Raw genomic sequence first — 24,079 nt, forward strand, 5'->3', positions numbered from 1 at the left:
GCTTGCAGCCAGAGGGTTAGTTCCTTTGAGCAGGTCTGTATTTGGGATTCCTCTCCGTGGGGTCCAAAGAAAGTTTGCCTCGCTTCGCAAGTTGCCCGAACTTTCAGGTAACGCTCCATTTTGCTGAATGCAAACATGCAGAAATCCTCAAACCTCACTTTATACTCCAGAGATTACCAGGGAGCTGCTTGCCTTTCCCCCCCCCCCTTTATGAATTGTAGCCAGCAGAAGCTGTGGATTTGATGTATTGCCATCTATTTTTACACAAGCAGCAGCGGCGGCAGCGGCAGCAGCAGCAGTTCACACAGTCCTGCATAAACTCTATTCTCATGGTTCATCCTGTTGTCTCTGCTGTACAGTGGGATTTAACCATTTGTTGGACTACTCGGATTGACTGCAAACCCTGCTCGATGGGACATTAGCTACAGCGTCATTATTCCAATACCACAAGAAGCAGGGAAACGTCTCCTTCCAGAAATCTCTTTTAAAAACATCTAAAGCCAAACAACAGGGTATTCATTCTTGTGTGCGTGTTTGAATTCTGCAGCTGATAAACAAGGAAAAAAAAACAAAACAAAACAAAACCGTCCACAGAGCACAGTGAAACAAGCGATTAAAACACAAAGCTGTTGGTTAATTTTAACTTCTTTTTGGGTTTTTTTGAAAAAGAAATGTTAATCTTATTCTAAATAAACATGGCATTTTTCCAACCAGGCCACTAAACGCCACTGGAAAGACTTCAGACACCGATTCATATCAATATCTTAGAGCATAAATATTGCATATGACAGGAAAGCGAGCCAGAGGCACATGAAAATAGTTTCCAACTGCAGGAGATACTGATGACAGGAGCTCAGCTTTGATTTGCTCAAGGCATCGCAGCGTAACCTTAAAATAGCAAACTTACTGGAGTTAAGATAAGATTCGGACTTGTTTGCAAAGTATGCCGCCTCGGCCGGCCGGTCCCCTGACGAGCCCGCCGTCCCCCGCCGACCGCCTGCACCCCACGCGCCGCCCACGCCGCCGCGCAGCCCCTCACCTCCAGATCACTCCATACAGAGTCCTGGTTGCACATGTCCCACGCCATCCAGCTGCGGAGCGACGGCAGGAAAGCTGGCAAACTACGGTCCAGAGGCAGGCAGGCAGGCAGCAGACACTCATGCAGGCAACGAGACCCTCTCTGAGAGTGAACCGAAGGCACCTGTCTTACTACTGTTCCCCGTCACATGACAAAGCTATTAAAAAGTAGGCTGGGCTGTCACTCATCCAGCCTTCTGGTGCCGCTGCTCCAGCCCGTGACGTCACCCAGGGGCAGACCCAGCCTGAAGTGAAGTAAATCTTTGCAAAACCCGCTCAGACCTCGGCGGCCGCGGCACCACGCTGCGATTCAAAGCAGATTTCCACGCCACACCCCCGAAACTCCGCTCCTGCCGGGGAACAGCTCCCGGCTCTCCCCATCTTTTTTCCATTTCTTGGCTTGCCCGCTTTCTTTCCTCGCCCCCCACCCGAGCAAACAACAGACAGAGCTGTGTTTATTATAAAGAAAAAGTGAAGTAACTCCGAGCCGAGCCACAGCCTGCGTGCTCTGAATAGCCCGAGCCCTAACCTTTGCAGCGCCAGCGCTGTTTCCTTTGGAGAGGCTATCCCAGAGTTCGGGAAAAGTTACAACACCTTCCAACATATTTTTTTTCCGCTTGAGGATTTTGCACCTCGCCAAGTATGTTTGTTAGGTTAACCATTTCTCGTTGATAATTGCAACTCAGGTTAGTTTTTCCACGCTAAACGCACCAGGAAAATGCCCCCCCTTCCCCCACTAGCATTTCCCAGGAATGGAGTAAGCATCTATAAAAAACATTCATACAGATATCTCACCTGCTACAAAGAGGGAGCCTGATCCTGCTCCCAGCTAGATTACAGTATTTCTCAGCTGCTCTTTAATCACTGCTCTGTCTCAGTGTACTCCCCCTAGAAACCAGGCTCATTACAAGTCCTGCCCATAACTGCTCAGACCCCCCGCCTGCTTTTTCCTATAAGCACCGCTGCCTCAGGGTGCATTTCTGTACAAACACCGCGCACCAACCCCTCTGACCCGGACCCAGCATTTTCTCATTGAAAATAAAACTTTAAAAAAAAAAAGCCTCTTGGCATGTGAAAACACAGACATGCTGTTAACAGAAGTGTCTCCTTCTCGAAGCCTTTCCCAGACAAGGGGCACTGCTGCAGGTGCAACTGGTTTATGATGCCCCTCTGCATTGCATACCCAACACTCTCCAGGTACCAAACTGAGCCGCAAAACGTTGCCCACAGTGGGGAAAATACCCCAAATAAAGGTCTTGTTTAACTATCCCCACCTGCCTGCTTACTGTCTTAAGTTGCAGGTTTTTTAATTAGCTGGGCGTAAAAAGTCTCGTGAAATGTAAGCGCTGGCTCCGTCGCGCTGGGCTACCAGTCAAAGTCACAAAACTATAATTGATCATCCTCCCTGTCATGAAATATTCATTTTCATTGTTATTTGCAAACTTGAGTATTCTAAAGGCTAAATGAATTCAATTATTGTACAAGGCTGTGGCGATTTTGCTGAGAGAAAAAATAAATAAAAAGAAGTACAATTCTTGAAATAGCCTTTTTCCCGCAGACATTGGAAACTTCAGAAATGGTAGGAGGTCTCAGATATATTCTTAGCTTATTTGTGTTCCCTTGTAATTCATTATTGCCAGTCCTGATAAAATGTATTTTCCCAGCTTGTGTTTAAGTTGCAAATCACATCACACTGTCATATTTTCACCAAGCACAGATGACAAAAATGGCATTGTTTTTACTTTACTTAATTAAAAAAAACCACAGCAAAATACCGAACGCCCACAGAAAGCCTTTCCTACAAATGATTAAATTAACGGTATTGCTTTGCTCTCACGACGCAAAAAACCTCATTTCCTTCCCAATTATATGCTGATTTAATGATAAAACTGCAGTAAATTATTAAGATCTGGGGCAAAGGTGAGTACCTCTACCCACCGAACAGTCAACTGCGAAATAATGCCGGGCACCTGCCTGCCTGGAGCGGAGTCGGCTCTTATTAATTATTATCTGTGGATCCATGGTTGGTGGAATATTCTCCTTCAATACCTACTTATAATTGTGTTCATTGACTGTGCCGAATCCATCTTCTGTTTTTTTTTTTTTTTTTTGAAGTTTCATTCACACCTTTTATAGAAATGTATTTACACTGGAACATTTCATATTGCTGTTTTGGATATTTTGACCTGCTCATGTTGTTTCTATTTTCTACATTTCCACTTCACTGCTTTCCCTTCAAATTAGCAAGTTAACTGATAGATATAAACTGTGACCTTAGTGGTGCGCTCACCATAGAAGCTTTAGAGACTGGAGAACTTTTAGTGCACTGTAGACGGTGCAAGCAATAGGTAATAATAACAGAGTCCCCCAGGGTTTTTCTATGGCCCTGTCCACGTTACGCCTTGAACTCTGCTGGCAGTTCCAGCGCTACCTGGAAGGGCTGCCAAGCACGATTCCAACTACAAAAGACTGCAAGGTTTCAGCAAGGGTTCCCCATTGCCTGGGAAGAATTTTATTTTTAAAAATCGAAGTGTCTAACCCCAGCCATAGTATAAATTTACTCACTAGGATCCTTCCCCCCCCCCTCTATGTTTTAACGTGGGTTTTTTGTGCCTGTAAGAGGAGAAAAGCGAGGCAGGCAGTTGCAGTTTGGAAACGGCGCAGCCTCAGCATATGTAAATGAAGCCTGTGAAACCCAGCCAGCACCTAAGCTGCTCTCCTCAAAGGAAACCTTGTCTTCTGAACAGTCCCTAGTAGCTTTAGCAATGCTCTCCCCTTGTGTTTTGACAACACGAAAGAATTGCACAAACATCTTTCCTGCGGCAATATCTGAGCACACATGCGCTATTTGGTTCCATAACAAATGCATACAAAGAGAACCCTCTTTCAGCTGGTAAAGTCTGCGGGTCTGTTTGACCCAATCTGCCCTGTTGAAATGTCCGTCATCAGACCACCTCCTCAATCACCGCACTCCCCCCGTTTTCAGGTTACTCTGTACCTAGTCTCAGCGACTCCCAAGTTTTGCCTTTTCTTCTTCCAGGGCCATAATTCAAGAAAGTTCTGGCAAATCTTCCAACAGCATTTGGGCACAAATGCCCAAATCCTGATACATTTTTTAATGGGACTGGAAGGTATGGCCGCCTGCAACAACAGGGAACAGAATTCAACGACCGAAGCCTTCAAGCCCTCTGTCCTTGACGTTTTCCTGGATTCAGCATTCATTGTATTTCTTCCTCCGCTTCTTTCACACACATTTTCTAACTACGGTCATGTTTTTATTCCCTGTAATTTGGATTTCTCAAAAAAGTAACTGATTTTGGAGGCCCATGATTTTGAAATCCAAAACTTAGTTCCTTCATCGTGGCACTGAGGAAGGAAATTTCTTTCCTTGCCCCCAAGACAACAGTACTTGCCGATTTTCAGCAAAGTTTGCTACTTTTACAGTGGAGTAAGGACAACAAAACTTGTATATAAAAACAGTGCTGGAGCAGTCTGGAACAGTGCTAGAACAGAGCTTCACCAAGCTGAGGTTTGCAAACCAGTTCTGACACCAGTTCAACCCCTTCCACTCGACCCTCCAAGAGTGAATGGCCTCACAGCAGATGATCAGCCAATGCTGTACATAAAAGAGCAAACTGCACCCCAAAGGTGTGTTCGCGTGAATAGTGTTCTATATAAAGTATATGTACCCTATTAATTTTTTATTAGAAATATTCCTTCTGTGCATCTTTACTCTTATTTTTTTGCACAGTCCTTTATTTGTTCTCTAGTCCATTCTCTCTGTTCCACTTCTATCCTATTTGTTTGCTTATTTTTTTTCCCCTTCTCAGCTTCTTTTCCTTATTTATCCACTTCACCTTACCCAGAATACACTCTCAATAGCATAAGCCAGTGAGTCAAACTCCTTGAACTTCTGGGTTCATTGGTGCAGTAATTCTACAATGGAATAAAACAGTGTGCTCTCTCCAATTTTGCTAGGGCAGTTGTGAACTGAGATTTTGGCTTTTTTTTTTTTTTTTTTTTTTAAACAGAGGAAAACCACAATGGTGCTCTGTACCAGCTCTCTGAAAAACTCAAGAGATCTGGGCCAAATTAATTCCTGGCCCAGCTCTGGGCCACAGGCTGCTGTCTGAGGAGCTGTATATTACAGAGTCCAAAACAACTTTCTCCAAACAGCAATGCATTACTGACATTACTGACACCAGCCTGAATTTTGCCACATCTGCCTCCACAGACCGAGAGCTCAAATAGACAGCACCAAATGCCAGGGGAATTCGCTTGCTTGTTCACATGCAAATGGACCTGACTGTGAATACTCACTAGTAGTGCAAATTAGCTGATTATCAGTGTTAACCAGGCTTGCAGACATGCAACGCTTTGTAAGTTGGTGCTTGTAGTAAAACCTTCCAGGAGTACCTTAGTGAAGCAGGGGCACAGGTACCCACTGCAAGAAATCTTCCTAATTTTTCTCATACCTTCCTGAGCATCTCCCTCTTCACAAGCATATTTCACTTACTCATTATTAAAACAAGAAAAGCAAAAGCCACTCCAGCTGATTACATAAAAAATACATTTGTCACTCGTTTCCCCCCAACATTTGGAGCATATGTTCTCCAGAACCCACATTTGCTATGATTTGCAGGAAAACCCAGCTTGTCAGGCCTGTTAAAAGCAGCATGAACAATGTCTTTCACTCGGGTGTTACTGTTTCACAGAGAGACTAATCTCTAAAAGAGCATCTACACTTAAATTTATTGCTCCTATATGTTTGAGAAACGGAGCCATGTAAACCCATCAGTTTCCTGGGGAGGCTTTGGTGCTGTTTGAGCTCAGACACCCAGGCAAACCAAGGAGACAGATTCCTGTTTTGCAACTTCTTGCACATTGGCAGAGCAGGCAGGACCACATCAAAATCACAGACCGTTGCAGATCTTCATCATCTCTCCTTTACTCACCTCACTGCTGGTATTTCCTTGGAACAAAAGAAATCATAAAGTTCTTCTTTCCCCCTTTATCCTTCCACCCGTTCAAATCCCTGGGAACGGACCAAAACCTGCTGAGGTCTGATATTATCAGACCCAGGGAACCGGCTTCTGGCATTCCTATTCAAGTGGCTGGGGGCTTCCCCCCCTACACACACTCAGAAGCTGTGCCCTTCCTCTCCCCCTCCCAGCCTCACTGGGATGCTCACACCAGTTCTGGGGACGGGCAATTGTCTTCTCCAGCTTCAGCCACAAAGGGTAGAACCTGGGGAAGCTTCTGTATTTATAACTCTCTGCATGCCCCTGGAAAACCCCACCCAGATGCTTCTCGTTACCCCTATTACCATCCACCTGGCACCATCTTCTCTGGGGCACCTAGAGCATTATCCTTGTTTCCCAGCTCGTTCATCATTAACACCAAACTAGTTTTTACCAACTTTTTCTGAGAGGGATCTGAAGAGGATAATCCCAGGAACAACTACCACGGATTCAATATCTTAGGGTACAGAAAAGATTCACCAATGCAACCGTAAGCAATTTGGTGGGAGTCGAGGCTGTTCCAAAGCTACTATCCCTCACTGGGGCGGCCACACTGCCTTTGGGGCTTGCTTTGCCACCTGGCCATGTAGCCACCAAGCCAGGACCTCCCAGCTTGGAGGGAAGCTGGGGTGCCCGGGCTGCCACAGCAGCGCAGGAGGGCATACACCCTGCCAGATCCATGCCATGGCTCGCGGTAGCAAGGGGAAGAAAAAAATGCCATATTTCCGTAACATAGCCTATCTGCTCTCTAAAATGGCTGGGAAGGCGACTGCAGTGGAGCACACGCAAGTCTGCAGCGCAGCACTGGAGAGAACAGTAACCTTTAAACACTCTAAAATCAAATCTTGTTTTACACAAAACCGCTATGGTAAAGTCGATGTGAATGAAGCACCTTTGAGTGAAGGAACAGAGGGAAAGGCAGTGGACAGCTTTAGTGCCTTCTAGCAATTTTTTTTAATAAACTAGAGATGACAGACAGCCTTACCAACACATCTCTCATCTTCAAATAAGACTTTCTTCAGACAGAGCTCAGTGGAACTGAGTCAGCCTTTTTTCTTGGGCCTAGCTCTTGGCATTTTTCATATTAAAACAAAGTATAATGTGGAAATAATTCTGAGCTGTAGTCATCTGATCGGATTGTAGTAACACAGGCCACAGATTTGCTCTGCTACAATTTTGGGCAAACAAAATAAAATGAAGATATCACACAAAAGAACTGGAGTTGTTGTTTGTTTGGGTTTGTTGGTTTTTTTTTTTAAATCTGCTTATGCACCAAGTCACTCTTTATAGGTTATGCCTGGCTGCGGAGGAGGGCGAGCTCCTGTGGAGACTGCTGTCGGTGGGCAGCAGAGCTTCCCGCGAGCAGCAGCCAGCACTCGCTGCTTGGCCTCTGATCGTCCCAGACTGCAGCAAATGTCCCTTTCCCCAGCTGCCCACAGCCCCTGCACCCCGTTTTCCTGAGTCAGCCAAGGACAAGCCAAAAGGAGACGCGGTCACCTCACCACAACAGCCAGCGCCATCTCACACAGACAAGGCTCCTGAAGGATCAGCTTCCCCTGACCTCTTAACTAGTAGTTCCTGCCAGCCAAAATTGAGCCCTGAAGTTATTTTTAGCCGGAACCCTTCATGAATTGCAGTTAACTTGCAATATGCAAACTAGTGACTAGTGCTAGAGGAATCCCTATGGGTTTCGTGGTTCCACTCTCTGCTCAAAAGTCCAATTATTCATTTTTCTTGGAGCTGCAATATTAATCTAAAAAAGTTGCACAAATGGCAAGAGATGTCATCCTCCCTCCATCCCCAATTCAGATAACTGAAATAAAGGAAGATAAGCATTTAGCCCCGGGGTTATTAGCTGTACCAAGTGCAGCTGTAAACCTTTGGAGGCTGACCCTCCTCCAGCGATGCTTTTGAGGAGAAATCTGTCGGTACTTCCGCCTTTGACTCAGGGCCAAACAAACCAGTACAGAGATGGAATAGGAGAACTGCTAGCCATAGAAAGGTTTGGGCTGAGTTATTATTTTAATTTTATTTTATTCTGTCCAAATCACTTCCCTGCATACCTGTACAAGAAAATGCAGTAAAGTAAAAGGGGGGTTAAAGTGGCTGGAAGGGGTGACTGCTCTAAATCCTTTGGAAGGGAATGGGAATTTTTAAACGGATTTAGGCAGGCTTTAATTCAGACCTCATTACAGAAGACAGGACCAAGACAATTCAAAGCAGAAACTCCTCCACACATTTACACCTATTTTTTTTCATACAACTCAGGCTTCCCCAGCTTTCCCCTGTGAATGGAACAGGGATAAAGCACTGAGATTTCATCAACTATCACCACTTTGGATATCTTTGTTCCCAAGAAATTTAGTATTTGCTGAACATCCTTTGCCCTGGGGCACTGGTTAGTTTTAAAATTATTTTATAAGTGGGTACCAGTGAAGATTCATACCTCCTCCCAAAAAGACCTATGACTGTACTTTCATTACTTCATGCCTATCAACTGATAAGACAAGTTTGCTATTTTCATGTTTGTTCCTAATGGATCTCTACTGTTGTAAAATACCCCGACAACCTGACACAATTAAATATTACTTGTTGCCTCTTCTCTGTTGAACTCCATACGCAGAACAGCAAGGCAGGGCAATGCATTTAACCAAAAGCATTGAAAGGATCATGTAGAATTCATATGGAAATAGAGACTTCACTGGAGTGCACCTTTCCCTTTTGCCCAGTGCAGGCTCCCCCTTCCTCTCTGAGGAACAAAGAACTAAGTACAAATAGGAAACTGTCTAAATGGAAGATTATTTTAATTTATGTTGCAAGTTGCTATGCAAAAAAATCCTCTGAAAAAACAGCAAACCAACACCAAAGAGCACTTCATCATAATATTATTACCAATTTATTAAACCGAGATTGCATAGACTGGAGAAATGAGAGTGACACATCCCCAGGGGTTTTCTGGAGGTAGACCTCCAGCTGTTTCATTCTCACATGCACTCCTGTTTACAAAGACACAGAAAAATGTTAGCGCCTCAGTTCAATGCAACACAATTTTACATTGTTTGCAGGTTTTCTTTAAGGCAGGGTAGGAGCATGCACAGCGAGCTGGAGGCACACACTTTGGGGAGACAGGGCTACCATCTTCTAGGGACAGTGGGGGAAACACATAGTGATTGTTAATTTGTATCCTGGACAATGCTATAAATCGAAGCAGTGCTGACAATTCCTGCCCAGTAAACATGTTCAATTTCATCTCCCGTAAAAAAGGCGAGCAGGCACTAAATAGCAACACATTTTGATTTTCATTTAGCCACTTTAATGATAGGTGATGTTAGCGGAAAAGATCATTTATCTTCAGATTTATTTTATATGAGATAAAAGGCCTTGCCAATTTTTTAAACTTCATTTACACAAGTGAATAAATCTTCCGAAACAATAAGGGGGAAAGTCATATTTCTTTAACTTTGCTAAAATCCAAAAATGCTGATCTTGGAGTGAAATGGACGGCACTGGCATTTTAATCAAGAATATAAAGACTCCTCTTCTAAATAAGAGGCACGGCTTCACTTCAGAAAAAAATATCTCCGATTCAGACAACAGCCTTTTTTATGCATTTTGTCAAAAATCTCTGATAAATCAGGAGAGACACGTGCAATTTTTATATCACCTTCATTTTTAGATCAGTCCCAACATGAAGGCTACCTAAAAATAGACCGAACCTAACCTTTCAAATATCTATACTGCCGCATACCAGAAACGCAAGCTTTCAGTGCCTCTCATGGCTTTCAGAGCCTTGTGCTGTGCCTGTCTTCTCCTCTAGCACATTATCCCATGTTGCATATCGCACCCAGGCACGAGACAAGCTGCAAGTCACAATGTGCGGCGTGTTGCACTGTGTGATATGTGTTCATTCAGGATATGCAGCAAGATCATCAAAACCAGCCTTCCCTTTTGACTGACTGAGTTTGCCACAAAAAAGACACCGGCAACGTTGAACCTAGTAAGTGAGGACGTGAAAATGAAGCTGTGCTGGCTGACCCAGCAGCTCTGCTCAGAAAAAGTGAGCTGTCTGGTTTGCAACATACCACTCTTAAAAATATGAAGGGGAACAATAAGCTCTTTTGTCTTGCTACAGTGCTTGAGACACACTTCTACCCATTTAAAGATGAGACTTTCCAACGGTGCACTGAACTCTGAGTGACTGGTGTAGAATTACAAGACAGCAGAATACGCGGTAACTATTTCTTTGCATTGCACTTTCTAAATTGTGATTCTGCTTGGCCTGAACAGTACAGGTCAAATTCATCCCAAGCACAATCCCAGCAACTTCAGGTCAGTGGTACCTGAAAAATCAATAGCATTTAAGTTGATGAGGTTTTAACAAGGGTGATTTTGGCCCAGGCTGTACAAACACACACTTTTATTGTATATATTCTTCACTGGGTATTGTGCTTCAGTGAATATATTTCCATGTTCTCTACTGCTAAACACTCTGCTAACCAGGTCCTGAAGCCACACCAGGAACTGGAACAGGAGAAATCTGTACTGAACCAGGTTGTGGGGCTGCCCTGGAGGCTTTGAGTGACTGTGTCTTTTGCTTACACAAAACAGAAAATCACCCTTGTACCAGTTGTTAGCTAGCTACTCCTAGCAGGAACGAGCTCGAAAGGACTTGCTGTTCTTTGTTTACTGTCATGCTCTGCTCCGACAGAGTCAAAAGTTTATCAAGGCATTTTACTCTGTCAAAAAATGAACAAAATAACTTACACTGATCAAACAATGAAAGAAAGCAGCAACAGACTAAATGAGTTCTTTCAAAGAATTTTGCATAGAAAATGTCTTACCTGCTGACAAGGAAGCAAGAATAGCAAACAAAGGCATAGGAATAAAAACTATTCAATAAAATATCGATTTCATTATCACCACCTATTCAACATAATTTTCTTGGCATCCATATCCCTAATGCAGGTTTGTGATAGATCGTACAATCACTTTTTAATTAAGCCCTACTGTGCTTTGTATTAAGAACAAGGCAGTAGACATTATGGCACAATATATCTACCAAAATATTTAATGCTTATCCTTTTCATTTTGGTATTTAAAAGTTGTTCTCTTAGGAGGTGGTATCAGTATTTAACAACATTCTTGACAGCAAGTATAAAAAACAAAAAGCTTCATACTTAATCTAGCCGTGTCAAAACTGAAACCTCTTAAAATAATTGCTTTCTGAATATATGGTATTTCCATTGCATTATTTTATTATTACCCAGCTTTCAACATCTTAAGACACAAAACTAGCTCCCTCTCCTACATACTGATGAGATACAAAGTGGCACGAGGATAGAAAACTGACATTTGACCAATACAGTTGAACGGTACATGAAACAGATGTTATTGTGTTAGAAGAGATATTTAACAAGCAGTTGTAGAAGACTGGAATCTTCTTGGGGTGGTAGTATTTTCTCTGTTTTTTAGGTCTCTTTTGGTATATCACAACTCTGCTGCTTGTGATGGGGCAAATCCTGTAAAAGAATAGCAGCTCTTCTTCCAGTAGAGTACTGGCACTTTTCAGAGGGCAACATTCACTTTAATTACTAAAATGTACCCACCTTCTTCTTCCAAGGAAGAAAAGACTGTTGTTGCATATATAATGTGGTTTTAGTTTTTAATGCCAGAAATGAATCAGTAAACATAGTTACATTATGGTATACTATTTCTTATTCTGTACCCATAGTAACCAAATTAATCTCAAGGCGCTGCTGGCATTAATTCAATCTGAAGCTCATACTTTGGATTTCACATAGGTGCCTTCATCCTATTCTTCTTCTCAACTAATAAAATGTTAATATATGGCAATATATTTATTTCTGGTTCAGTTCAAGTTGAGGAGTGCAGTACTTTGCAGAAACCTAATTAATATCAATCATATATTACAAGACTCTGTGGTTTAGTATACAGAAAAAAGGGTGCTAGCACATGAGGATGTAGCATATGACCCAAGAATTCATTTCCAGCTGTAACATCTCTTTCTCTAGGATAGGGATGGCCAGTTTTTCCTTATCCTTCAATCTCCATTTTAAATAAACCTGTAACATAGGCCAAGAACTACAGTAAATATATCACATGTCCTAAAAAACACGAGAGGAAGGAGATCTTGGAGCATGAGATACTGATAGCTCCCTCTGTACCACAGTGAGTTGGGCGCACACTGGCAATAAGCTAGATCCCATGGTGACCCAGCAGTGGTGTCTTCAGCAACACCCACCGGTATGGTTTTTTCCACTGGGACCTACCAGCCCCCAGCCAAAAAAGATCCAGTTGTTAGTGAAAACGCATCTCCACAGCCCAGGAATTGCACTTGAACTGCTCAGGAGACGTAAGCAACTCAAGACCTGTGGTGTGGCCATCCTACTCTAGACCATGGCAAAAAGAAATGCAGTTCTTTGCTCAGGGCTTAATTTGGGAAACCTGAGACCCCAGGCATACTACTAACCCAAAGTCTCAAAATCTACTCTACCCCCCATAGTTAGAGAGGTTTTGTAGCAAGGTGCAGGGAGAGTTAACATTTCTTGGAGCCTTTGTTCCATAGCTGCTTGCAGTCCCATTGATTCCCAGGAACACTAGCGTTCCTAAGTATTTTGGTGCATTCAAAATGCGCACCTTTGAGATTATTGCACTGAACCACACCCAGCTTCATCTAACTACTGCCAGAGAAATAGGGCCAGGTTCTGTCATCCTTATTCACCACATGCAACAAGCAGTCCCATCAAAAATGTGTGCTGGTGTGAGGAGTTAAGGCGGTATTTTTGGACAAGCAGAGGGAGTGTGGGTGAGCTGTGGCTCACCAGGTGAAGATCTCCACTCCAAAAAGGAGCACTGTTATGCCAGCGCCGCTCTGCATGGAAGCTCAGGCCTCAGGCTGTACAGGGGTCATACACCTGTAGCAAAGCTTGACTTTGGCTTATGAAGATCCTGTATTCTGGTAAAAGTCACAGGGACGTTTGAGCAAGCCCACAGCCTGGTTGCGCTGGGAGCCCCATGCCCACCACTACAGGACACAGAACACTCAGCGGGTCCCTCCATCAGACACACAACTTAAGGCTGTATGAAGAGATGCACAAGCCCAGGACTTTGCAAAAAGACCCTGACCTACCTCAAACAAGCCTGCACACCCCAGGACCACATGGAACAGCTGGGGTTCACAGAGCCCTCCTGATCATTTCAGGTTCTGCCTCGGTAACAGAGCAGTAAAGCTCTCAGGGACCCTAGTGTGCCCCTTGGGCATTCACATAGGGCTCCCACTGGCCTTGAGCTCTGCCTGTATACTGCATCCAAGGGCACAATGTAGTCCTTCACTTTTACCAACTGCTACAGAATAAGAATTCCTAGAATGGCTCAAACACATACCAGTTCAAATCTGGGTACTTTCAGACTTCTTCTTTTCCATTCCAAATTATGTGCTTTGCCAGCTTCAAAAAAACAGATGGAAAATACGTCCCTAAATGTGCACCCTTGTGATCATTCCAAAAGGAAAGCAGCACCAAGTAGCTTAAAACGTTTGCTAGAAAAAGTATTTTCCATATCATGCAAATAGCAGACAAAAATAACTGCTAGGCAATTGATATACATACAAATATTGGTTATTTTAAACAGTAATTTGTTATTGAGGACATCTCACTGAAATATTATAATATTCAATTTCCTCCACATTTGCATGGAAAAGGAGCTGGAGAGCGCATGATCATTCATTTAACTATTACATAAATACGTCTATCATAAGATCATACGGCTTTCAAGCCAGAGTTCAAACACATGTTTAATGCATGAGAGTATGATGAAGAAACTTGTGAACTCACGGGTCTCGTAGCCCAATCTCAATCAGATACGGGCGTGGTGTAAATATGTACAGTATCATGTGCTGTCCAATAGCACCGTGTCTCCAGGGAGCAGTCTGACATCAGCAAAGGAGACAGGTGGTTCCCTTTCCAACCCAGGAGGGGAAAAAAAAAAGGAGTTAAGACACTGTGTAAATATAGCAATATTTTTTCCTCGGTGTTTTGCTACGGTTTTCATCCCTTAATGAAACTTCAGTGTATGAACAATTCTCATAACATCTTTGCTACAAATCAGTGAGTGGATGTCACGTCCTAAGATATTTATAACCCTAAAGGTAGTGGTAAGTGATACTGTTTGGCAGCCTTGGTTTAGAAGTGCTGAAGATTTTTGCCTTTTGGTTTGCTAAGAAAGGAGTTCCAAGAAGCCACAAAACCGAGTTTCCTTGCTCTAAATGTATGCCTTTCCTACAGCAGGTCACTGCTACTAATAATGTCTGTAAGAATGACAAACAACAGTCAATCACAGGCACAGAGCAGGTCACAACTGCATTTAGCTAGCTCAACTTTGTAAACTCCAACAGCGTGAGATATGCTAAACCCTGCACAATCCACCGTCGTTTGATTTTGAATCTCACAAGAATTCACACATGCACTAACCTGCATATAGAATAACCCAATTCGGCCTTTCTTTCCTATCTGTACATAGATACTTTTTTTACACAGTGACAGCCACTGCCTCTTAAAACATTTTCTTTTGTTGCATTTCCTTAGAAACACAAATCTTGTTCTTTGGCAGCAGTTGCTGTAAGTGCTGTACCACATGCCCAAACTAGTTCTCACTCACAGCTTTAATTCACAGTAAGTGGCACGAAAGGAGGTCAACACTTCTCAGAAACCACTTTCAGTTCTTTGCTGCTTCAGTATCTATTCTATAAAGCCATCCGCTCTAACAGAAAGTTGTTTCTCATATTGCATCCCTTGCTTTTTTATTATTGTCATCTTTATGGAACGGGCTGCAGAATAGACGATGGAGTAAAAGATTATTCCTGGAATCACATTCCTGGTCTCCCTTTTGTAATATTCTAAAAATATACGTTAAAAAAAGATAAATTAATACTTTCTACGACAAAAACAAAATGCCCCTGGAGTGTTTTTTTTTTCCCCATGCAAAAAGACTGTATATAAATGGCATCTTGCAACTCACTGTCAATCACTATGTCTTACTTTCAGATCAATTTGCTTGCCTACAGAAAGGTTATTTTTTTTTATCAACCCGACCAACACATCATGGAGGTTGAAAATCAAACAGCCTTCTTTTTGCTGTGATGCCTCACTGGCAAGAGGAATGGCCTTGCTGACAATATTTTGCTGTCACATTTGCCTCTACAGTTTCACTGCCTTCTCTGTGATCAATGAAAACAGATTGTGACCTCATCTATTTCATTTCAGACCATATTCTGCCCTGAGACACACGAGTGCAACCTATCACAGTTATAGTGGCAATTGGGGCAGAATTTGTTCCTTTCCTGACAATTCAATATGTGATTCATGAACCAGAATTGAAACCGACTCTGCTTTCCTAGAGCTCCTCTGGTTCTTTGGCATTAGCATCAGTAAAAAAAGCAGCAAAGATGAATTTATGTTGGTCGTATCAGCAGAACTGGCTGGGTAGTCAATAGTCAGGCTGCTCAGCAAGATGCTACCAGACCAGAAGTTAGTTACTGTATTTTATTTGCACGGCTTATTCTGTAGCCTGTTTTCTTTCTTCACTTATCCCTCCATTATTGAACTAATGGGATCACAGGACCTGGAAAAACACCTCCTAGTTTTGAACATTTCTAATTGGCTTAATAAAGTAAACAGAAAAAAAGATAATCCTCTCCACAACCATCACCTTATAAAACACAAACCCATACCACTAGACGTGGAATACTTGGCGTATTCACATGGTATGCAGTTGCAGGCAATAACCGGATGATCAAGTTTCCCATTAATCCCCGAGACAATGGACCACTTTTGAAAATACAGACTCCATTTATATTCACACATCCCTCCGTGGGCCAACACCTGCACGCATTCTTTCATACAACTCACTGCACAGCAGAGGCGAGAACACTTCAGCATACAAGGCATGAAACAGACACATACGAATGCCATCTGAGATGTGCAGCGATCTGCTGGACAACGTATGTTGTGGGGCATTCTCTATGTGCAACCTACAGAAGGAGGCGAGCCTGTTCGAGACCACCCAGGGAGCTTTGGCACTTCAGGGCCAACACCAGGAGCTCATGTTTTGAACTCTGGAGGTCCCCAGTGTCTCACTTGAGAGGACAGGCATTGCTTGCATATATTGTACCGTGATTTTCTGCAGGACTGAGTTTCCAAGCAGGGGCAAGGTTGACATCACTTTGAAAACCTCATCCAAGACATCTAATGAACTGCATACAGGAGACTCATCTACAGTAGATTTGGCGTACGGTAAAAATAAACTCCTTAATATAACAAAAGCACTAATCAACATATTGCATATTAGGCCTGCAAAGCGTCAATTATCTGATGAAGAGGAGTAACACTACATGGTTCCTGTTCCCTCAGTTATTTAACTATTTACATCAACGGAAGATAAGGAAAACAATGCCTACAGAACCACACACGAAAACATACATGAAGGATTTGAGCAAAGATTCAAGTTCAGATTTGAAGATAAGAGAAAAAACTATTCAATGATAAACCAACAACAATACAGCTCAGGACCTCTGAATCCTGCTCCATATGGCTACTGTACTGGTTATGAGAAAACTTTTTCTGGAAGCAAGTTATTTCCATTTCCCTTATAATTTAAGAAAAATGCATTCAAAGTAAAACACAGAGCCTGATCCTGCTCTTCTGCAACCCCATCAACAACAGCCTTGCCACAAATTCCAGCGAAGCAGGATTTATCCTTTCCTGCGGGCCATGCTCTGAGCCTTTAATTCAATAACACCTTATTCACCAACTAGCTCGGTGAGATTAGCTGTGGTTTCAAGTATTATTCATTCCAAGTAAAGGGTCTACAAACACCTTCTTGCTCTGTGTTGTCAGAACAAAGAATATACAAATAATTTGGGGCACATTTCCAAAGGCCCAGAGAGAAACTGAGTATCTTCCAGGGGGCTTTACCTGCAGTGAGAGACCTTCCTGGGTTTGAAAATCTTCTTTGTATTGAAATAAATACAAGAACTCCCTTCTCTTCCTTTCTTTTGTAGGTAGCATGACCTAAAAAAGGATTTGCAAACAAGCTTGGAGAGGGGAGAGAGCTCATGTGTTTACTGGATTTTTCTTTATTTTCTGCAGTTATTCCAGAGAGTTTCTCAAAATTTTCAAAGATCTCTGAATCTTACAAGGTTCATCTTTTCCAAGAGCAATGTATTTAGTTTCAATTTCTTCTATTTCTTAGTATATTTATTACACTTATTACAAACTATCCGAATGCCCACACAGTGCTTTAAAAGAGGCTGCAAATATCCCCTTGATCATCGTCAGCAAAAATCTTCTCCTAAAAGGACGCAAAAGCCAGAGAGACTTTTTGATCTACTATTTGCTATTTCGTAAAACTGCTAGAAAACTTCTTCCTTAAGGGCTGAGCCCTGCTCCTTTGGCAGCGAACGAGACCAAGAGGGGTCTGTGCGCCGCACCGGCGTCGTGCTTGCAGGCAGCGCGCAGGAGTGACGAGCCTGCCAGAAGTGCTGATTCACTGCAGCGACCGAAGAGGTTGCTTAGTAGCTAAGCTGGGGGGGGGAAAGAGACGGCACAGAGAAGGGGGCACCTGGATCGGTGCAAAGAAATAAATGGGAGGGAATTACAAAGTTGTTGCAGAGACTGGATGCCTCAGATCTCAGCCCAATACATGAGTGTAAGTTTGTTTATTGGAACAAAACCTGCTAATACAGCTCCAGCCACAGGGGCAAAAAATACTTGCAAATGCACAGAAGTCATGTAAATCAGAACTGCTGCTCTATTTTACAAGAAATTTTCTCCATTAATTAATTTCATGACTTAAGAGCAAACGTGCATGGTTGGAAACAGGGGACACTGCTGATACCAATCTCACGGCATAGGATACTTTTGTTTTTCTCTCTGAGATATGTAGCAGATGTACTCCCTGGCTCAAATCCAGGTGCGGAGTAGGTGCTTTTGTGGCTAAAGCACTGCTTTCTAACCTGGTTAAGTCTACTAGTGACTTTTTTTAGTTTGGAATTGCAACATATCACGTGAAAAAAAACACAGGATTTTAAAATCCAAATTCTCAGAGCGGTCACATTTATAATTAGAACTATCTGATATGACTGGCATTAGTGTGAAGTAGGAACATATCACAGAGGGCCAAGCAGACAAACTAAACTATTTCTCACCCTTAAAAAGGGGATTCTTCCAAGTAGAAATGTCAGTAGAGTCACAAGGGCTCTGTGCAAAAGTAGCACCTCTTCATCCTCGTACCTACTCTTAGAAAGTCCCGCGCTGCTCCCTAACTTAGCCCAGCAGACCACACCACCCACCAAAGCCCTAACAACAGCCCCGGCTCCCCGTGCTAAACCCAGATCCTCCTCCGAGTAGAAAATGACTTTTCTGGAGGTGCAGGTTGTTTTGGAACTACCTGTTAACACCCCCAAACCGCACATAAATACGGCATCTCTGTTGATATTACACATAAAAAGAGATGCCCCCACACTGAGAAAAATGAGGTTTGATAAAACAGTTTTTTGCAGAATCACTAGATGAGCTGGTTGCAAGTGTAACCTTTTTATGTGCTGATGAAAGTATTTTTCAGGTTGACTGTCCCTGTATTGGAGAAAGAGAAGAAGGAAGGAGAGAAGGAAGGGAAAGAAGGAGGGAGGGAGGAAAGGAGGGAGGGAGGAAGAGTATTGTAGCTACTGAATCAGCACACAAACCAGCAGCAGACAAAATGAGAACGGCTATAAGGAACCTGGCAGCACCAGCATGTTCAGTGAAACAACAAAAAAGAGCCTGGAAGACAAAAGGAACCCAGAATGCAGACACTAATTTTATTTTTTTTTCCCCTGGAAGAGGATTTACGATGCCAGATTTTGGTTGTCTCTTAATACCCACACCTGGCTAAATACAAATGAAATTAATTTTACAGCTGCAATCTTCCACATTTTGCACATGGTGATTTGCTGAAAGAAACCCTATCACGAGGTGTCAAAAAGGAACATAAAACATAACATGCAATATTTTTTGAGAGACATCAACCGTAATTATATGAAACCTAACAAAGCTGCTCCAAGGAGAGGTGGATGGAGTTGCACAGCAGAGTGCCTGGCGCCCCGTGCAGAAGGCAAAGCTCGATCCAGGCGAGTAAAGTGGGAAGGCCACAGGGGCTCACACATATCAAATAATAATAGTAGTATGTCTCCTCCTTCTGCCACCCGGTCACTGAAATCAGTGTGAAAGCAGCATGGAGATGAAAATGCTATGGTCATGGATTAGGCTAGAGCTTCCTACATGACCTGAAATGACAGCCATCGTCCCTCATCTGTCTTACTTCCACACGACAACCCTCATCCCTCTTACGTCCTAAACTAAATCACTGGTCTTGATTTACTAGCACAGCATGGCCAGGACTCGCTCCAACGTATTTAGTTTTACCTGAAAATCAGTAGAAACTATACCCATAACATAGACTTGGTATTAATGCACACCAGTGGCTAGCGCTGTTTTATCAAACCTCGTATTTTTCAGTGTGGGGACATCTCTTTTTATGTGTAGTATCAACAGAGATGCTCTTTTTATGTACAGTTTGGGGGTGTTACAGGTAGCTCCAAAACCACCTGCACCTCCAGAAAAGTCATTTTTTACTCGGAGAAGAATCTGGGTTTAGCATGGGGAGTCGTGACTGTGTGAAAGAAGAGATGGTGATACTCCTCCAATAAAACAGGAAAATTTTCAGAAGACTATGTATCAGGAACAAGCTGTGACACTTATTTCAGAGTTAGGGTAGGAGTAGTTTACCTGCTCACAGTCATTACCCTCCTTATCCCATGCCCAGACTCTGGCAAACTTTCTGTTTTAGTGCTTAGGAAAATGAAATATGGCGCTGTCCTTTAGGCTCTGTACTATACCTATAAAAACACGTCTCCAGGAAAGTAAGATTTTCCCTGTTGCTTTCTGCTGGTGAGGGTCATATTATTAATGTATTTGGTTCACCCTCCTGGAGCCAGGCATGCCCACAACAGGAGGGGAGCCCTCCAAGCTGGTCTGACTTGTGCATCAGGTCCTTTACAACACAAAATCCACAATTTCATGAGACAGGTCAGCGATGAAGAAAAATACCTTTTCTTGGTATTAAAAGGGCAATTTGCTTTTTGGTATTTTACCTGGCCCTGTATTATCACAAGCGTAATAAACTGATGGCTATGTTAGAGATCCCGATGTTTTAGATTTTGCCCTTCTTTGAAACTACTAGGCTGCTGCACACTGGCGTTAACACTTCGTAAGATATTACCCCTCTGAGAAAGCAAACCAGTATACCAGCTCTCCTGGTAAACTAGGGCTAAACTATGAAATGTGAACAGATGTCTTTCCAAGTATGAATAATGACAACCAATTTTAACAAATATACTGGAAAAAAATCTTTGTAACATTTTTTTTTTTCTTTGGTTTTCGGTATTAACACTTGGGCTTGCACCCGGTATTAATCCCTCCCATATTTCTCAGCTCTTGCGTAGAAAACACAGCACAGTCCTACAGCTGCGGCATTTTGAAGACTGCACAACATGCTGTACATGCCATTGCTTGACATTTTATTGACAACAAAGGCCCGCAGCACGGCAGCATTTTTAGAGATGGGATTAACATAATGAACTCCATCTCCATGGGTTTTTCACGGCATTTCTTTATATATAAGAGCAAAGAAAGACCCAAACCAGAAACAAACATTTTTTTCTACTCTTTTAGGACACAGTCCCCTCTGAAATAATGGGATTGTACAGTCCTAAAGGAGAGAAAAGTCTGTAAGTAAAGGAGCACATTTGTACTTGGAAGGACAATGTAACTGCTGAAGAACTAGGAAAAAAAAGATACTGACATTTCTATGAGGCAAGAAGAGCCCAAGTGTGAGGCCTGCACTACTATGACTTTATAGCTGGTAGTATAAGCTCCATCATGAGATAGTAACATGAACACCACTGAGCCTTCTACATGGGGTCTCCTACCACTCAGGGACAGGCTGAAACCATCCATTTGCAGCCATGCAAAACATCAAGGTTTCAAAACTCCTAAAAATACATGAACAAAATCTAGCAGACTTTGATTAATATCAGTTCCAAGTCAAATGGTCCTTGTGCCTGGGCAGCACTCTGAACTCAGCCTAGGTTTGACAAATGCCCACTCCATGTTTGCAAGATAGTCCTAAGTGCAGGGAATGGTACTGCCCCGAGCAGGGATCAGGAATTTTATCTGCAGTGCTCTCATCTTCCCCTCTTAAAACTTCAAGGAAACTCTTCAATGAAAAAGGACTTGGCAGAGTTTCCATCTGTTCTCGGCTGGACTCGCTAGCCAAGTCTGAAGCAGAGCTCTGCTTTATTTTTTTTTCCTGGTACATAAGTAAAACTCCACAATATTCATGGGTTTTACTCAATGAAATGAAGCAATCATACAGACATCAGTCCAGCCTAAATGTAGCTCCTACAAAATGAAGTTTAGACAATTAGGAATTACAGTTTCTGCTTTTTGTGAATTTACTCTCTTCCTTTCTGGCCTGTCCTTTTCTCAAGTCCTGCACCCCAATCTGCCTTTTTGTAGCCTTCTACAATCACTTAAAAACTACCTAGGTATCTACATCAGTAACTTATTCAGGCCCTTTTGAGGATGACAATAGAAGAAAATGCAATTTGGTACGACCTCAGACAACAATTTAATGAAATTAATGTTGCAAAAGTGCCTTAGTAAGAGATCAAAAATGAACCAAGCAGTAAAAAAATCACAATGGCCACCAATTGCAACAATAATCTCCCTGCAGCTTAATTGTTTGCTTTAAGTTAACACATTATATCCACTTAGAAATTAAAGGTGCAAACTCAACATGCCAACTGCTTACAAAAATGGGGGAAGTGTCCCTGGTCACTCTGGAAGTAGAGGATATGCAGCACCGTTCCTGAAAATCCCGGCAACTTGCAGAATTGTAACTCATTTTCTCTGGGAAGCTCTGAGGTGCTCTCTGAAAACCAAACGCATTTGTAACCCATGTCCAGTCCCTCCACCCTGGTTCACAACCTTTGCTTAAGGAAGACAAGCAGTCTACATTGCGGAAGGAGGCTGTGCTCATTTTCCTGCCGTACTTCTCTGTGACCTGAACCCGCAGTTACATAAGAGTGGGAAGCATGGACAATTCATTCTTAATGCTAGCTCAGTCCTGGCCTCTCCTGGGCACTGGCTGAAAATAATACTAAACCATGCTGAATCATTTACAGTAGCTTTATGATGTGGATTATCATTCAGAGAGGACTGACCTGACCCCATCGCACTCGTTTCATGCAGCAACACAGACTGGACTCCAACCAGAGCCTCACGAACGCCACCCACATCGGCACCAACACAAATCATGCATTCATGTAGGAGGCTCACATGTAGAATAAAGTTGCTTTAAATTTATCCTTGTATTAAACCTTTAGTAATTGCCATGTCCTTGCCTCTTCTGCCGGCATAGGCAGTGCTTTAAAACTATAAGCTGCCCAGACATACATGCAGTTTTTTATTTCAAGCAGCTTCCCCACTCTTATTTTCAGAAGGATGCTAGCCATTATGAGAAAATATATTGTTAATTAATGCTTCCAGCAGTCACACAGATTTCTAACGCCTTTACTGAAATAATGGTCCTTTATTCTGTTTCTTCCTCCAGACACATATTCTGGTCACAAGGCACGGGAACAATTTACCTCCTCTCGGACACATGAGGTCCTGTGCCACAGTGCAATGCGAAAATGTGAGCTTCTCAGTCATGCAGGACCTAGTCATATGGCTGCCCACTGAATTCCTTCCCTTTCCACCATCATAAAAGGGAGTACAAGATGCTGTTGCCATTTATATTCCACTGATTACACAAGCTATTTTCATGGCAGGACTCTGCTGCTGCATTCCATCTCACAGGCTGAGCAGATTGAGCTTTTTTAGTGTATTCTGTTAAAATGGATGTTGGTTCCAATAGGACAAATTCATCAGGTAGGGAGCTTTTACAATGAGTCATTTTAAGCTAATCTTTGTACACATCCTTTTCAAATAGCTTGAACTTTTTGAACGATAAAAGTGTGCAAAAACAATAGTGGCTGTGAGTGGAGAAGAAATGTTTAAAAAGCTGGTTTCGTTAAATGTTAACCCAGAAAACTAAACTCTATCTGATTTTAGATTGGATTTTTCTGTGTGTATTCCCATCCTTAATGATTTCTTTCTACAGATGTGCTTTTAAACTAAGGGAAACAAAGGTTTTAATTGTGGCACACATTCATTTTTACTCATGAACTGTCATTATCAATCATTTATGTTTTCTAGTAAACTCCTACACTAAATAAAAAGAGAATATAAGAATAAATCTTTTAAAAGGAATCCATTTGCTGCACATCAATCCCTGCAGGCCATGTGCTCATAAGTCAATAGTTTAAAATGAAAACATCTGATCAAGGTAATACACCTGTTAAAGGAGCATAAAATTCCAAACCCAATGGTAAAATATAAAGATTATGAAGCGTCTTAAAGGAGCCATCAAAGTAAACTATTACACAGATACATCTGCTTCACACCAGCACCCGTTCCATCAGTGCCACTTGCGATAAATGAGCATTAGGACAAACATTTCATAGACCCTCTGAAGAAAATAGTTTTTTCCGAACATGAGTAATTCAGCTCAAGAAAAGAAGAAAGGAATGGCTTAGCCTTCCGTGCACTTTCTAATCAAGCATCTCCAAGCAATGCAAAATATTAACGATCGGAGCTCATCAGAAATCTGTGCATTAGCAATTTATCAGTCATGTTTTACAGATAGTGCAACTACGACACACGTAGGCAGGGTGAACTGACTGGCGCGCCTGAGCGCGTTGAGAGCTGGGCTCAAGTACTGACCAAAGCTCACAAGGAATTCGTACTATTGCTGTTACTACG

The 24,079-nt window shown here is 42.5% G+C and overlaps 1 protein-coding gene and 1 long non-coding RNA gene across 6 annotated transcripts in view; one reads left to right on the forward strand and one right to left on the reverse strand.

Annotated features, from left to right (window-relative positions):
• The window catches only part of PPARGC1A (PPARG coactivator 1 alpha), a 371,540-nt gene that overhangs the window by 64,717 nt on the left and 282,744 nt on the right, over window positions 1-24,079 (reverse strand). Inside the window, exons 1-2 of one of the 5 annotated variants that reach the window (XM_074587717.1) lie at window positions 1,873-1,948; window positions 1,040-1,180 (exon numbers count right to left, since the gene is read on the reverse strand). The exons of 1 other annotated variant lie outside the window; for it this stretch is intronic. In XM_074587717.1, coding sequence (XP_074443818.1) covers window positions 1,040-1,087 — 48 coding nt within the window. In that variant the 5' untranslated portion in view covers window positions 1,088-1,180; window positions 1,873-1,948. Of the gene's footprint in view, window positions 1-25; window positions 120-1,039; window positions 1,363-1,872; window positions 1,949-24,079 lie in introns of those variants that run through there. 3 more of the 5 variants (XM_074587716.1, XM_074587719.1, XM_074587721.1) reach the window with 3 other exon arrangements.
• On the forward strand, window positions 9,857-23,487 carry LOC141743986 (uncharacterized). Its single transcript, XR_012587301.1, has 3 exons — window positions 9,857-10,095; window positions 10,231-10,329; window positions 22,827-23,487. It is a non-coding gene; the product is annotated as an uncharacterized LOC141743986 (long non-coding RNA).

Source organism: Larus michahellis, chromosome 5 (assembly GCF_964199755.1).
Source record: "Larus michahellis chromosome 5, bLarMic1.1, whole genome shotgun sequence".
Lineage (NCBI taxonomy): Eukaryota > Metazoa > Chordata > Aves > Charadriiformes > Laridae > Larus > Larus michahellis.